The sequence below is a fragment of the Nylanderia fulva genome, unplaced genomic scaffold (genome assembly GCF_048542155.1).
Source record: "Nylanderia fulva isolate GAGA-0341 unplaced genomic scaffold, ASM4854215v1 Scaffold24, whole genome shotgun sequence".
Taxonomy (NCBI): Eukaryota; Metazoa; Arthropoda; class Insecta; order Hymenoptera; family Formicidae; genus Nylanderia; species Nylanderia fulva.
In genome coordinates this window covers 218,442-236,620 of record NW_028190304.1, presented here as the reverse complement: position 1 = coordinate 236,620, position 18,179 = coordinate 218,442, and the positions used below count along the sequence as shown (strand labels likewise).

At 31.4% G+C, this 18,179-nt stretch overlaps 1 protein-coding gene across 3 annotated transcripts in view; it reads left to right on the top strand.

The window, feature by feature from the left end:
• The window catches only part of LOC114934309 (transcription factor hamlet), a 101,348-nt gene that overhangs the window by 76,818 nt on the left and 6,351 nt on the right, over positions 1 to 18,179 (top strand). For all 3 annotated transcript variants that reach the window (XM_029306989.2, XM_029306988.2, XM_029306986.2), the window contains exons 4-6: positions 9,335 to 9,466; positions 11,276 to 11,402; positions 17,812 to 17,911. In XM_029306989.2, the coding sequence (XP_029162822.1) occupies positions 9,335 to 9,466; positions 11,276 to 11,402; positions 17,812 to 17,911 (359 nt within the window). The remainder of the gene's footprint in view (positions 1 to 9,334; positions 9,467 to 11,275; positions 11,403 to 17,811; positions 17,912 to 18,179) is intronic.

The window sequence follows — 18,179 nt, the reverse complement described above, 5'->3', positions numbered from 1 at the left end:
TTATTTGAAACAGACTTAAACGCGGATTAAATTAATCAATGATATCACTTAATTTAATGAATTATGTGATACTGAAGAAATTATATTATATAGGTATCTTATTACTTTTCAATTTTAAAATAGATATCATATTTTCAGATCTAGCATTTAATAGATTCTTTTAGATGAGATTTGTAAATCTTAGCATCTTAATTATATTTTTATAAAATATTTTTTATTTTATAAATTACATTTTATAAATTTATAAGATTTGATATAAGTAATACTTTTCAATTTTTTAAATAGACATAGTAATTTTTATAGATCCAGCGTTTGATAAATTCTGATTTTCTACATATATAGTGTTTGTAAAATTATTATTCCAAATCTGATTATTAATTTAATTTTATTCTAAAGACATTGAAATTGAGAGTAACTAATAAAGGAAGGGAAGAAGAGATAAGAAAGAGATATACATCGAATTTGTTAGGAATAAAGATGATTATCACTCTTTGTTGAGAGTTACATCAGCAAGCGGAAACTTGTTTCGAGGGGTTGAGCTGCGGATCGGCGAGTTTTGCTAAATTTTCTGGCGGGTCAGACTCTCTAATGATCGATCATATAAGAGGCTGGCAGTGACGCGGCTCGGATATAATTTATACCGTTAGATACGTCGAGGGTAGCTTCCCTTGGAAGTCGTGCTGCAGAGAAGGCGAACGCGTGTATATCGGGGGTGGCATCTGCTGCGTGTTAGACACGGGTCGGAGGGCACCGCTTGCTCTGTCATTACTTGCATTACTTTCCCGCCGCGAGTCAAGTGGGTCAAGTAGAGAAATGAGTAGAGAAACATGCGATCGAGGAGAAATTGTCGGTGGCGAGCAGACGTCGACGTTTAAATGGCCGGAATTATTCGAGGTTATTTGAAAGGGTAATCTTGGAATAAAGAGATTATAGAGAGAGCGAGAAACCCCATGAGATAATTATTATGTAGAATTGTTTTCTGTGCGTTATTAATTATGCGATTTATAGTATTATTTAAGAAAATTATATTTCGAAAAAATCGATAATAAAAAAACGATCTTAAAATGTTTAAGTTAATTATTATTTGCAAAAATGTCACTTTAAAAAATGTTAAATTAAATTAATGTAAAGAGATTATAGAGAGAAAGAGAGAGAGAGCGAGAAACCCCATGAGATAATTATTATGTAGAATTGTTTTCTGTGCGTTATCAATTATTCAATTTATATTATTTAAGAAAATTATATTTCGAAAAAATCGATAATAAAAAAACGATCTTAAAATGTTTAAGTTAATTATTATTTGCAAAAATGTCACTTTAAAAAATGTTAATGTCAGACAATGAAAATATTTTGTTTATTTTTTATTGATAAATTATATTATATATTTTTACTAACGTTTATTATTTACAAGTGCATAATTCAATTCATTTATTGTAAAGTTATATATTTATTTGTTTTTTTATAAAATTTTTATTGATGTATAATATATTTTTTATTTTTCATATTTTATTGTAGTGTATATATTCGCATCTCCATTTATTTTTGTTTATTCTCTTCTTTCTGATTATTATACATTTTCTGGTTATATTACAGCAGTAAAAAAAAAAATAAAAATCTCCCCCTTTGAAGAAATGTAATTCCTTAGTTTATATGAAAAAAACTCCCCTTACTTTTCGCCAAAGAAATGTCTCCTAAAATTGCGAGGAGTCTAAATGAATGAAAGTTTATCGAGAATAGAGACGAAAATCTGTAGTTATCATCCAGACATAATAAATCATCTATACTCAGATGGCGGGGAAAACGCAGTTTCCTAAATAACGCGTTACCCGTTTGACGTGATACGCTGATGCGATATACAAATGTAACGGTGATGTAATTATTCGACTCGCGTGTGTGTCGCGAAATAGCATAATTTCACAGTCGAAACTCGCGCACAAAGGCGGCGAGCGCAACTATGTCGATGAATTCTAATCGCGCGAATAGAACGAATCATTAAAGCAATTATAACACACGTCATCCGGAGTGATCCCGCGTCAGAGGGAGAGAGAGAGAGAAAATTCGGAATAATCGTCATTGATTCCGCAAAAGGGGTTCGCGCGTCATAGCAGTTTTCATGAGCTTACGCTAGATCAGACTTGGTTATACGCGGAAAGCGTCAGCCTAGAAAGGGGATGCGAATTCTTGGGATTAATCAAGCGTTAATTAAGACTGGCGACCGCCTCCTTCTCTCTCTCTCTCTCTTTGCGATACCGAGTGGAAATTAAGCAAAGATGTCGCCGCACCTAATGTCTCGCGCCGGCACTACGTGATGCCTAAACTCGTAAACAGCCCCGTTATTTAGGGGATTGTAATTGACCGTTTCACTCCCGCTCGACGAATTTCTCGAAAATGCGTCCGCGACTCTCTGGGAAACTTCGCCGGTGCGTTTCTGACGCAGTTGATGTTTATGAGAGACGAGATCTCTCTCTCCTTTTCGTTCTCTCTCATTCTTCTCGTGCCTCTTCTCCCGTGGAAAGGGGATGAAAATGAAATTCGATACGCCATTGTTGTATGTCACACGATCATAATCTCGCTTACTCGCTATTGCCTCCCATGATGGATACGCGTTTATTGCCTGGCAATACGATATTAATAACGGTGATCAATTATTTCGTTTGAATATCGCGGCGTTTTCATAATAAACAATCTTAGAAAATAAGGACTCGTCGACGTATGTACAGTTATTTATTTATCGATTTTTATTTATTTGTAATCAGTTTTCTCATTTTTTCTAGATCGATAAATTACAAAACTCATATATTTTCCTGATTTTTTTAATGTTTCTTATTGGTAAACATATTTGTTCGCGATGTTTGCGCCGTTAAATAATAATTTAGCGATAATATAAAAAAAAATTACAATTTGTTATAAATTAATATTGTAAATACAACTAGTGATAGATAAAAAGGCCAACTTATCGAGCAATTATTAGAGTTGTTCTGTCAAATAAAATTTATTCCATGTATAAACTAAACATAAAACATTATGTGAAAGCTATACAAACATTCTATACTCAAACTTAAGCGAAAATTACAATTATTATAAAATAAACGTTTCAACCGCACGCGATCTTCCTCAGTATTATATTATCGTAATTATTAAAAATTACAAAATCATACAAAAATTTCACATAATATCGAAAATTAATGTTTGTTCTTCAATAAGAGTCGAGAATTTAAAGCGTATAAATTCTCGATTCTTATTGAAGAACAAACATTAAATTTGATGGATATTTTCTACTAATAAAAAGGATATCTATTAATATTTTGTTAATCTTCCTATATTATAAGGAAATGAAGCTAACAATCCATATTCAATTTTTTATTAGAACTTTTGAACCGGAATGTGATCTCTAAAAATATGCGTTAGGAAGTTTGATTTCTTTAAAAATTTTTTCATTTCTTTTATTTTTTTATAAAATCAATAGTTAAAAAAATAAAAGTATCTAATTTTTCCCTCTTCCTTTTAGAGAAATCTAACGTCTCAAGAAGAGATAGAAGAATACATGTTTATATGAAAACTCCCTTTAATTTTCGACGAAGAATCACCTTATTAATATTCACACATTGATGTAGTTTATAAATGCATCAATATAAATTTTTATTACAAAATAATAACTATAATGATTGTTCTTTTCTAAGGGGAGAGGAAAAAGGGAGCGAAATGTGTGAAATTTTATCAAAATTTAAAGCGTATAAATTCTCAATTCTTATTGAAGAACAAACATTAATTTTCGATATTATGTGGAATTTTTGTATAATTTTGTATTTTTTATCTAGCGCTAAAAGTTTTATCCAGAAAATGGCGCCGACACTAATATCTCTGCGAATCGGTCAAGTTGCCGGATGGATTTTCTCCGTACGAGAGAGGGAGGACATGCTGTGTCGGCTAAAAGCATTTTTGCGTCGGCCATCATGGAGCTATCATCCACTATCGATCCGCTTTATTCATAACTTTCGCCAGTCGTTCGCTATAGTCGAGGACACTTTCTATTTTATCTGTGTGAAAAGCTTTCAACACAGCTGTTTATAGCGTGTCTTTTACAATCTTCTATCGAAACACATTTATGCTTATGTTCATTTTGAATGTGAATGAATGGAAAAACGTTTCGAAAGTTGTAGGATATTAAGGAAAACAAATGATGAAAGTATGGACTTGACCTTGAGTGACCTATTGAAGGCCAAGTGAAGGTCACCCCCATGTTTTCTTAAATGATTTGCGCAAAAAACATGAATAGGTATACTGTTCTGAAAATGTCTCCACAAGAATTACAAGAATGTGTAATAAAAAATGGGGGGTTTCATTTTTTATGAAAATATTTTAAAAACTATATAAAATAATTTTAATAAAAGTAATTAATGAAAGGCTCGTATAAATTAACGAAATTAAAAGAAATAAATATTGTAGGCCAACTAAACGAGCAAAATTACATAAGATCTAAAGATTTATTAATAATTAAATTCTCATTCTATTAGAGAAACAATGGAATGAGAATTTAATTATTAATAAATCTTTAGATCTTATGTAATTTTGCTCGTTTAGTCGGCCTACAATATTTATTTCTTTTAATTTTAATAAATATATTTTAATACATTTTTGAAAAATAGAATGATCTAAAAAAAGATAAATTTGAAGAATTTCAAATGTAACTAAAATATGTTTATAAATATCAGGTAAGCCGATAAATAAATTTTCGTTAGATCTCGGAGATAGATGTCGCCATTGATAGCGTGTATATTATTCCCCTTGATCTGATGGATAGTTTCAACAAGGATGCGGCGTGTTACCGATTATGAGGGTTGTTCATTCAGAAAAAGGATCTTGTCTGGCACTTCCTTCTTTATGTGGGACGGTTTTGGTAAAATTCAAGCGACGTGGAAAAATATCTCGTGGGCCTCATTTTTGGAGGTGTGAGGTTACAAAAAGAAAAAGAGCGGCACGTTTTCTATGAAACAGAACATTTTGCGTGACCCCATGCCGAGAAGATCCTCCGATTATTTGTCCTGTGGACAGACGACATCAGGTCGTTATTCACCCGATTTTCAGTCCCTTCTTATTCCGATGCAGGAAAACCTTCTTTCATCTAATAGATAGCTTCGCCGATATACATACTTTCGCGTATTTTCGAAAAAAATTCCCAACTTTTCTGAATTTATTTTGGAAGATCAAAACCGTCGAACAGGATTTTATAACAATTTGATTTTTTATTATTATGCATGTTCACGTGTTTTTTTTTCAACACGCTATTATTGCTAACTACCCATATAACATTAAACATTCTACGTATTTTTCTCCTCCATAATATGAAAATAATACCTTGTAACTAGAATGTTTATATACTATACATCTAATATATACAGGGTGATTTTTTAAATAAATGTAAAATATTTTAGCAGATTATTTAATTAAATTATGGAAAGTCGAGTTAAAAAAATAAAATTTGATGGATATTTTCTACTAATAAAAAGGATATCTATTAATATTTTGTCAATCTTCCTATATTATAAGAAGATGAAGCTAACAACCCATATTCAATTTTTTATTAGAACTTTTGAACCGGAATGTGATCTCTAAAAATATGCGTTAGGAAGTTTGATTTCTTTAAAAATTTTTTCATTTCTTTTATTTTTTTTATAAAATCAATAGTTTAAAAAATAAAAGTATCTAATTTTTCCTTCTTCCTTTTAGAGAAATCTAACGTCTCAAGAAGAGATAGAAGAATACATGTTTATATGAAAACCCCCTTTAATTTTCGACGAAGAATCACCTCATTAATATTCACACATTGATGTAGTTTATAAATGCATCAATATAAATTTTTATTACAAAATAATAACTATAATGATTGTTCTTTTCTAAGGGGAGAAGAAAAAGGGAGCGAAATGTGTGAAATTTTATCAAAATTTCTATCGCAACACATCCTCGAAACAGGACCGCTATTGTAAAGATATTCCGTGCTACAATTTTTGGTTCCATCCGCAGAATAGCGCGGCACGATCATAGATATTCACAGCTCCAAATCTGTGCTACGAATTGTTAGCACATGTCCGATGTTCGTCGGTGTGATGAAAGCAAAAACCTCCCCGTTGGGATCGTTAAAGACAGTGACGAATCAATCTCTGTCCTATACATACACATATATCAACATCTCAATTTTCTTGACAAATGCCGAAATCGCAGTCGGGAAAACTTACCGCGTAATTGGAGCATCTTATAAAAAAAAGTGCAATTTTGTTAAATTTATAATAATATTAAACTCATTCTCTATTGGAATAATACGTTATAACACACATTTCTCTCTTACTTTGTGCTAGAATTGTTCTCGTCGCTTGTCAGCATAGATTTACATTTTTTTTTTCAGTTTAAAAAAAGTATTACCATAAAGTGTCCATTCTTGAAAAATGTAAAATTAAAAATTACATTAAATTAATTTAATTTAATTTAATTGTAGCAAAATGGATTACAATCTTTCCCATGACGCTTCAGCTTTGTACGGTTTACGCAACAGTTACACTTTCTCATTTATTATCAAATATGTACGTTTTGTTAACAGCAACTTTTTTTATACAAATAATCTGGCATCCTTCGCGAAAAATCGCATCATAGGCATAGATGACAGATCCTAATCTGTCGTGTAAGCCAGCGAGTTCTATTGTGCACAATGCTTGGTTCGTGCCCGTCTTCGAAAAACTCACCTTAATGGTCCCCCGGTAGCAAAATAGCCATTATGATCATCGAGGAATCGTGCTACCTTGATTCCTTTTCATCGTTCCTTTTTTTCTTTTTTGGCAACTGTCCTATTTTCTATTGGGTCATTGTACGCTATTACGAGTTTCTCGACTGCACTACCTGGATGAACGTGTTGCGAGACATGATACTGTGGAAGGAAACATATTAATTTTAGTTCACGTTCAATTCTCATAGTAAGATTTATTGTTATGTAGATCAATTTTTTTTTTATATATATATCGCGTGAGTGCAAAAGTTTCGGGATAAAAAAATAGATCGAGTAATTTTATTAAAAAACGATCTGTTCACGTTTAACCTCTCGGCAACTTCTTGTGTTGTAATTCGTTAATTGGTGTCCAGTAAATTGCGCATAATGTCATTAATACTGGAAAATCAAATCATGGCTAATTAAATAATAATAGCGGCATTAAACAAGAGGATAATTGTAGCATTAAAAAGAATTGATAATAAAATTAACTTTCTGTAAAATATTTCACGAAAAGACATATGTAAAATAGTTGATGCAAATGTATGCATGCAAAAAATATGAAAAATAGAGATCCTTACAGAGTAAAGATCAAGATAAAGATGAAGTAGAGGCTTATAGAAGAATACAAAGATGAAGATCAAATATGAATATGGGAGGAAAAAGCTTGGACCTTAGGAATGAAAAGGAAGAGCTTCTAAAGTGTCAAAGTGTAATGAATTTTTTGGTTTATCCGGTGATTTTGAAGAAGGCCGCAGATAATCTCTATGCGGATAATCTCTAGGATCTTTGTGAATTTTTAATGCTTTCATAATCAATGAACAGCTCAGTGAAAAAATGTTTCTCATCACTTAAAACGTACTTTATGGATTATTTACCTGTAGAATATCAACGTGTATATCCACCTGTATGATATTTATTGATTTTTATGGTCACGCACATAGTTACATTTACGACCAGCAGATGGTGTAAATCTACAGGCTACTGCAAATACATTTGAATATAAGCTTGATGAATTAAAAAAAAATGCCTACCTCGATATTATTAAGCAATCATAATATCGACTTAATTTATTTGTTTCCGCCAAAATTTGTTTTTATATAATATTTTATTAAAAATCAATTCATCGAGATTATGCAGTATTTATAAATAAAAATATATAATATTATTTTTAATATAGAATTTTTTTTATACCAAACATTAAATAAAGAACATAATCATAAAGAGCATATATAATAGATTAATATATTATTATAATTAATAATAATTAATACAAATTATAAAATTATAATTAGTTATTCAATTTATAATAATATATAATAAATAATAGCTTAAGTTTGATGAAATTTAATAGAAATAAATTTACAAGTTTCTTTAAATATAAAATTCAAAAGATTTATTTATAATTTTATATTATTTCAATATATGCATATATATATTTGTATATGTATGTATTTAATTTCTTTAAATTTCTTATGTTTATATTTAATTTCTTTAAATTAAATTTCTGTATTTAATTTCTTTAAACGTTTTTTTATTATATAACAAATAAAGGTACAAATATAATTATATATCAAATTTTGTCGAAAAAATATAGACCGTCTAATTGCGTGCATACAAGATTAAATAAAATAATAAAAATACATTGAAATAATATATAATAATGCAAAATTATTTAGGTATATATATATATACCAGTTTACTGTTTAAAATTCAAATGATAATATTATATACGAATATTCTACAGCTATACTTATCATCTTTATCTTTCGCAATCTGCCTATTTAACAAAATTTTTACCTCGTTCGATAGGAGAAGAAGACAAGACTTCTAAATTATCTCGTTTGATGGATACAATGGCTCTTATGGTCGAAATATTTTCGTAAATGCCAGGGACAACAAAGTCCGTGGGGTGAGAAGTGCAAAATGTGTTTACCGCATGAGACAAGGGTGACGAGGAGAATGTCCGTAGCTTCGCGTCGGCAAATGGGGTGTCCTGGAACGGCGCCGACGCATCGGGGGTGGAACGCATGGTCGGTCAAGCGTCGCGGGTAGACGGGGGTGGAAAGAGGGAGGGTGGTAGAGGCTAGACAATTGAAAAAAATCACTTGTCTCGCCCTGAAAGTAGGGACACGTTTCTCCTCGTGGATGCTGAAAGTCACCGGGACAGACGCGACTAGAGGGCTGACAGTCCGATTAAACGCAATGTTCCAAATCGGAAGCTGCGGATGTGCACGTGCGTCGATATTGAGTCGCACTTAGAAAATAATTTGCGTGACTTCAATAAATAGGGATGGGATCGAGAATTCAATGATGCACTTGAAAATCCGAGACGAATCCAATAATCAGGATTCTAGGATTCAAATAATATTCTTAAGAAACGATATTTCTTGTGTTGTAATTTTGCAAAGTAATCGAACCTAGAACAGTTGAATGTACTTGAATAAGTACTGTTTTTTATTTTCTAGGTGCTTATAAAGAGTTCAAACTATAGAGACAAATTTATTTCTACTTGCAAGACACTAAAAACCCTATATTTTTTATTACATGTCATATGCGACTATTATGCGTTTTTTTCAGATTTGCATAGCCGGCAGCGGAGTAAGAGGCTGGTTAGACGCATCCCATGAGACGAACAATTGGCTGAAATACATTCGAAGTACTGCTAGTCCGCACGCAGTAAACATGCGTCACGTGCTCATCGGCGGTCAAGTAAGAAAAATTTACTAATCGAACGATGTAGTCTATTCTTATTTTCAGAATTTATTCTATTCACTTATTTTTAGAATACTCTCTGTTTTAAAATTGGCGCTAAAAAGTTTCTGTTACTTTAAAAGGGGAATTCTCCCTGAAGATTAGGATTAGATATTCCTAATTTTTAAAAATGTAGATAAAATTAAGATTTATTTTTATATTAACAAGAAGATATATTATTGCATATAATAGTATATCTACGTTCCGCATGCAGAATTAATACAGTTAATTTACAATTAACTTGACACGTATCTTTGAAAGATTAAAGAATTAAAATGTCGAGAATATCAAATTTGCGAATTTATGACACTTTGTTGCGACGCAAGAAGCGAAATTTTATTTTAAAAAATTTAAATAATTTTTTTATTAATTTTTTATCTTCCTCACGTTATGAGCAAAATGATTTTTTTTTTAAACATTGGCAATTATTCTCTGACTCACGCATCCTCTATTTAGCGAGCATTTATACGCAACTGACACTCGATCGACAGTTGCAGTTAATAGGAAACAGTAATTATTCGGCGTCAAGTAGAATTCCAATTTATTCCACATATGTTATACCGATTGTTGAAAAGTTTATTAGTGCACATCGCTCTTATTATATCGTATTATTTTCCGCATATTTCATCATCCATTAAACTACTTAACCATAATATACGATCTTATTAAAGCGTTAGAATTTCGGTAAAAACACAACACACATTTATCGCGCACTAAAAAAAGGAATATATTTTTAATCCAGTTTCTAATAAAATAGATAAAAAAATTACGCACTAAAAAAAGAAATATATTTTTAATTTATTTTCTAATAAAATAGATAAAAAAAAATTATACGCTTATAAAATACATAGGATCTGTTTTATCAGATTAGCCCTTGCGCAAGTTTGTAACAAATATTCCAGTTTTAAGAGACATTACGAAACAGATTTTCGGTCAAATCACCCTCGAAGGACTATCCTCACGTATGATTGGCCGTCGAATAGACGTTATAAGCGGAAACGATGGAGGTCACGGTGTCAATTTAGGGTCGAGCTCGCTTCTGTCCGTTTGACTCTTTTTCTCTCTTTCCAACCTTCCCTTGTGAACCGTGGCACATGGTATCCGCGATGTTGTGGGCGCGCCGTAAGCTACATGTATACAGGGTGTTTAGTTATTAAGTCACCCCACGGGGTCGTTTCACTGACTTCCTATACGCCCTCTCGCAATCGCTGTGGGAATGGGGGAGAGAAGCTCCCTTTCTCTCTCTCACTTTCTCTATCAGTGCCCTGCAGAATCGCCGTTTGTAATGATGCTTTAGGGCCCCGTGACGACACTATAAAAATCGCTTTACGGCTTCCCGACGTTGGTGAACCTTCGTAGAATCTCATGTAGATTATACGCGGGTGAGATTTTTTTTTCATGAAATCAAAATGCGCTTTCTTCTTTTCTTTGTGAATATTTTTATAGATTTAATTCGGATAATTTACTCTAGTGCACTGAAAAATTATATTCTTATTCTATTCACTTATTTTTAGAATACTCTTTGTTTTAATATTGGCGCTAAAATGAGAATCCTCTGAAGATTAGGATTAGATATTCCTAATTTAAAAAAATGTGGATAAAATAAGATTTATTTTTATATTAACAAGAAGATATATTATTGCTTATAATAGTATATCTACGTTCCGCATGCAGAATTAATACAGTTAATTTACAATTATCTTGACACGTATCTTCGAAAGATTAAAGAATTGAAAATTGATTAAATATTAATCTTGACAATCGCAGATGGTGTACGAAGCTGTTCGCGATATTGTAACGGGCGAAGAGCTTCTTCTAGGCCTTCGGGAACCACTTCAGCTGCAGGACATGCTGGGTGAGAATACAACCGAGGACAGAAGCGATCGAGAGACTGGTAAGTGTTTAATGATAATAATTCTTTAACAAGAATTTGCTTGTGTGAAAAGAATATTTAATTTTTTTTATGAGTTTTTTTTTATATATATAAGATTATAAGCATTTTAATTTATCTATTTGTCTACACTTACATAGTAATTTTATACTTTTACATCGCACGACACATACGTATATAATTGTAATTTTTTGCATAAGAAGAATGAAACAATTTAGTCTTAATAAATCTTTAGATATAGATATTTATTTTATATGATGTAAAATTAATTAAATATAATATCATATAAAATATATAAAAATTATATCAAATGGAATATTTTATATAATATAAAATTAAAAACAAACTAAATCAATGAATCAGATAAATCTGAAATAAAAATAAATAATGTAATATATTATTAAAAGTGATATATGAAAAAGGAGACATGAAAACTAGTTAAAAAATGCAAAATAAAATAATACTTAGATTGCCGGCCAGAGATATTATAGCGCAAGAGAGAGAGAGAGAGAGAGAGAGAGAGAGAGAGAAAGTTGACGATTATTTTCGGCACGACTTTATGACTTTTTGTACTGCGATACACATCGCGCACGTTGGTGGCTCGTGCGATCACGAGTATGGACGCAAATGAAGGTGCAAGGGCAGGTGTTTTCCGAAACGACGAATCGGGGGCGGTCAGAGGGTAAATCGGGAATCGTTGTGTGCACGAGCTGCTCGTCATGCACCCTTGACTCTGGCGTGATTCACCTGGTCGGTCGTTGCGTATTAACCCCCGTTCGGTAATAAGCGCTGATTATCTGCAGATAGACGTGTCCGAGTCACATGTCGTTCTGTCCGCTTCTCCCTCATCCCTTCCCGGTCGATTTTTACCCGGAACCATCTCGTCTCATTTATCGATATACGTGCAAAATGCTATACAATTTAAATGTAACATGTGTTTTTTATTTATTTATTTGATAGAAATATTGATATTTATGTACAAAGTATATATTTATAAAATTGCATTATACATTTACGTGTAAGATGTATATATCGGGAGGATACATATATCTATATCGCATTATTTAAAAAAAATTGAAATATACCAGATAACATATTTATAAATATATTTTTTATTTTTTTTTTCACATTTTTAAAACAATTTTTAATCATTTCTTCGTATTTAGAAGAAAGAATTTTAAATATTTATAATTAATACACGCCATATATGTTACTTATATAAATATATTTAATATATTAATATACATATATGTTATAAATTGTACATAGGTATACATATATACGTATAAATATAATTTTTTGTATTATATTAAAATATATATTAGTCATATTATTGCCAATTGAATTATTTCTTAATACTTTATCTTTTTTAATACTGAAATCGATCTTATGGTAGAAAAATCTTTACTTAAAAAAAATTTTAATATATTACTTTCAACAATTAAAACGCCCATTTTTAATCCGTCCGCTTAATTTAGCCAATCAATCGTTGGATTTCATTATGTGGACCATTGCGCCGTTAATATATTCGGGACGTTTACGAAGAAGGGTAGCGTCTACGTGCCTGACTGCTCGACAATTATCTGGTTGTAACTTCTGCGCGATGGTCAGAATCTGGATGATGACTTGGTAGGGCCTGAGGGTTATACGCGACATCCAGATGTCGCGGTAATTAAAACCGGGCTTATTGTCGAAGTTCTGCTGAGCTCGCAGAGTCTACGACTAATTTGCCAACAGTTTTTCGTCATAATTTCGAGACCTCGTTAAAGTCTCCTCGCGCCTCCCGGAAGATGCTCTAATATATTTAATATTAAATTTTCTATTGACAAAGTTAGTTGTTTACAAGGTTACTTATAAAATGTGTTATTACGCACATTATATAACTCTATGATAGATTTATAATTAAAAGTTTTCTAAAAATCAAAGCTTTAATCTTTGAGAAAAATTAATCAAACTTTTCTGATAAATAAAGATAGCTAATAGTTTTAGTCAAATTGATTCAAACAAATAAAATGTATAATAATTTTTATAATATATCATAAAAAAATATATATATATATAAATATATTTAATTTATAACAATAAATAATTATAAATATATTATTACTAACTTACATATATAATTTTTAGTGTTACTATGTATGTAATTTCTTTTTTATACTTGACGAAATAAATTATAATTTTATTATGAGAAACAGTAATAAAAATTATGGCAAATTTTTATATACGAATTACTTAAGATTATTTTGCAGAAAAAATTTGCTCTCAATATACATTTAATAAGAATCATGGTTAGAAGCAGGGTTCAAAAGAAGGGAGACACAATTTTATGGAATGACTTTAGTAGAATGCGAAAAGTTACTGCGGCAATTAAGTTGAGTCTACCAATAATGTTAATTGCTCTGAATTAATTTCGAGATTAAAAATCTCATTTGCGACAATAGGCAGATGAGGGTTATAGCGCAAAAAAAAGTTGCACGTGATTCTCTTCCATTTTATATCAATAATATAAATTGTAAAAGCTTGTTTCTTTTCTGGGTATTTACATAATTAGCTACATAATTATTTAATTAATTTTGACTTATAGAGAATATCGGATGCATTAAAATTAATTTTGTTATATATAAATATATATAATATTAATACACATTTTCTTCAGTCGATTCACAATAGATTAATATTTTCTAATAAAGAAATTATAAATGAGTCTGCTAGTAATATCTTTGGTATAGTGGTACTATGTTATTTCAGTAAAATTATTTTTACGAGAAAATCTCCGACAAGCTAGTGCAACGAGGCAAGCAAATGCATATCCGAGTTTCTCTCAGATATTAATGTTTATAACCATTTAGACAACTAATTACATCATAAAGATGTCTGATCTTACATGTATCTACATTTACATCAATTACACCATGACTTTCCCAGCAATTCTTTAGGACCTACATGAATCGAATTGGAAATTGTAAAATGGTAGATGCAATTATTGCAGACAATTACGATGAATTATGAGCGTGATTTTTTGTGATACTTGTTTTTTCTATCGCCGTTTCTCTTCTTTTTTTTTACATCTGTACCGTATTTGGTCTGTTTTCTGATAGCTCTATTAGGGTAGCGGATAATTTATAGCTAACTATTGTCGATTAACACGCGCGTAACCAGGTCCCAGGGACGATTGAAAAAAAAGGGCACGGGTTAGAATGAGAAAAAAGGGGTATCCGCGTACAAAAGGGCACGCGACACTCTTTTCTGAGGGGGTGGCGAGGTAGGGAGATGCGTGTGACATGTTACAACCCCATCTGATTCATCGAACTAACGACACATTTATTTGACATTTGATTCGAAATCGCTACGGTCGCGTGCGACAAATTTTTACAGAAAGATGCTGGCAGATATCGATTTTCCGTTTGTTTCGTAAAAAGAGAAATCTCATTCTTTAAACATTTTTTTATACGATATTGAACAAATATTAAACAAATGCCCGTAAAAATTGATGTGACATATTTAATATAAAATGAAGAACTTCTGTGTGAAAAAAACATAATTTATTTCTTAAATATATATACTATTGTATATATTGTACAGGATATTTCCTAAATTAGAAATGCTTTAAATTATGTGCGTTCCTTCTAAAATATACGACTTTAAAATCATGTTTTGTAAAAATAAAATTTTTAGAAATGAGAATTTAGTCTTAAAGATCTCTTACATATATGTAATCTTGAAGTATATTTTCAAATTCTTCAATAATTAAAAAAAAATTATTATTAATTAAGTAAAACAAATTTAGATATATTCTTGATGTATTTACGTCTTATAATATTTAATACGATAATTTACCGGAAGGAAAATATTCCATTTTTTCTTATTATTATATGAAAAACGTCATCGTTTCTGTAATAATAATCGAATCAACTGTTTCTCACCGGGCGGAAATGTGCTAATCGGGGAAGAATGAAGATAGAAAAACGCAATAAACACGAACAGATGAATAATATAAATAAATTTATTTCTATTAATAATATTTTAATAATTTCCCTTTTTGAATCGTTGATGCGTCCCAATGCGACAAAAACATTGATTTCCGTTACTTTTTCCCATACAACTGCCAACTGACTATTCGACTGTGGGAGGGTGTTGCCAGTGGATCCCACCTGTTGACTTTCCGCAATGTGACTTTGTTCCTACTCCTTCTATACGAGTAGATTAACATAATGCTTTCAACCGTTCTCATTAATCTTAAGGAACGATCGCATAAAAAATATGCAGCGTGCTTAATTAATAAATTATGAACTTTTTTTGGCAAACTTATGCGAAAAATATTTCTCGTTATATAGAGTATCAGTGCGAGAAATGTATTATTATAATTTGAAGTTTTTTTTTATTTATAATCTACTTTTTTATTTAATTTGTAACTACAATTTTCTACTCATTTTATTATCATTTTATTTATATATATTATTATCCAGCAATTTTGCAAAGAATTCACACAGAAAGATTATTTATAAAATTCACTTTTATTTAAATATACTTGGATCATCAGCTATTTTTTTATTACATCTGAAAACAATTTATAGTTTTTATTAATTAATTATAGGTGTCATTACTAATTAATATTAAAATTTAAAAAAATGCTCGTTTCTTATTGCTGCCGTTTTTTGAATACTGCATTCGAGCGAGACCGTTTCGAGGGTGAACTCGAAGTCAGCCGCATCCTTCATTGTCTAAATTCACGGTATGCCGCTACGAATTAGTGGAGAGAGCAACGATTAACGTACTAAAGGGCCAGAGGGAGAGATGGTAGCGTGGCGTTGGGCGTACTTGGTGGTACGGGGATTGTACTCGGTTCCCATGAAAAGGTCCGTTGGGGGCCATCACTAGACCATATGGTGAAAACAAGTGTAGCGGCAGATTTAAATAACCGTTGGAGGTTGTATATCGTTCAAACTCAAGCTAAATCATACTCGTCTAAGCTTAGACTTATATGTACGTGCGGACAAAAATGATTAAAAAAATTGTTCCAACTATCTTTCACTACAATTTGCTCCTCTCGATTTGTTTGCCTCTTTCTACTAGATTTGTGAAATATTTGCATAAAAATAGACGAAAAATTAATTTTAACAATAGGGACAGTTGATCGATCAGAGTTAGTCTTCACTAGTACGTATTTGCTCTCTGAGATACTCTCTTTGATGCTAGTTGCGTGTTCAATCGTTGATCATAATTGTACCTTGTCTCCTTCATGGGCTTCTGATTTTACCTGCCGTTGCAGGTATATTCTGATATTTGGAAGCGAAACGCTGCGGGGGGCTGTCGAGACTCACTTACGATTGGCTGGTCGCTTGTGACCAATAGCAAGCGATTCTGAACACCCCCGCTTGCATTTGCAGTCACTGGTCAGTGTACCGTCAACTAACTGGAGCATCATTGTGTCTATTGTCTTCGCGATCGCTTGTGTGTCGGATCGTATTTATTAAAAAGAAAAAGAAAAGATAAAATTGGCAGAGAGTTTCAGTGAAATAACTCGAATTCCACTCGAATGTGACCTACAGCGTTTTATAAGCGTGCAATCGTGTTACAAATGTAGCAGATGATCAATATTTGAAAGAGGGATTATTAACTAGACGGTAAATATTTTATAAAATGACGACGCAAATAATTATGCACGTATCCATTTAATAAATTAATGTATGCGTGCACATTTAATAAAATATTTATATATATATATATAATTTTTATTAATAATAATTAATTATTTTGCTACAATATTTATTTTCTAATCGTATCACCGCATAAATTATATATTATCAAAATATTTAATCACCAAAGTTTTCTGGAATAAAAATTGTTATTTTTACTTAATTTATTATAATATATTTATTATAATTGCATACATGCTTAAATTAATTTTGTGTATAAATAATTAATGAAAATGACTGATTTAACACCAGTAGAAATTTGAATGCGCGAACAATTTGACAACACGACGAGAAGCGCGACATAATTACGAGAATGTGTAGTGTGATTAAAAGTCGATGATTTAACGCCACGAAATTCCTCGAAAATTGTTTCCCGCCAATTCTACGAAGTTAGTTAAATCATCGTTGAATCCCATAGGAGTGCTGAAGTTTTGTAGATCAGACGATACACACACACACTGCGCTACTTTAATTTAATAATTCAAAATCAATCCACGAGTGTCCACTTGTCACGCCACGCTTTTGTAACCCTCGCGCGGTTCTGGATCACGTAATTTGCTCACCGCGACGAGTAACGTATCATCGTTCGTAGGGGATTGTAATTTATAGAGCTATTGACCATTTGCACACATTTATATAGCGATAAAATTGCGACTTTCATTGTAATATACCGAGAACACTTTTATAATCTTTGTTATATTCGTCATTTACAGCTTCACAGCACAGTGGAACTGTCGACGAGGACAAGGAGGACGAAGAAGAAGGAGAAACAAGATGCACCGTCTGTGACAAACCGTTTCAAGATATCGAGCTGTAAGTTCCCATTGCATTATGATGATTTCATTTGTTTAATATCAGAAAATAAAGCAAAGAAATAATTTTCTGCTTATATCTTCCACAAGTTCTAATATGCTAGATCAATGATAGAACAGGCTCCTCATTTTTGTTGAATCGTACGTATCTTGTAAAAAATGTTATTTTATTCACATAGAAAATATCTTTATATTTCCACGCCGTCAACGTTGGCGCGACGATACACAGTAAGCTAAACTCATGAAGGATTCATGGAGCATCATTACAG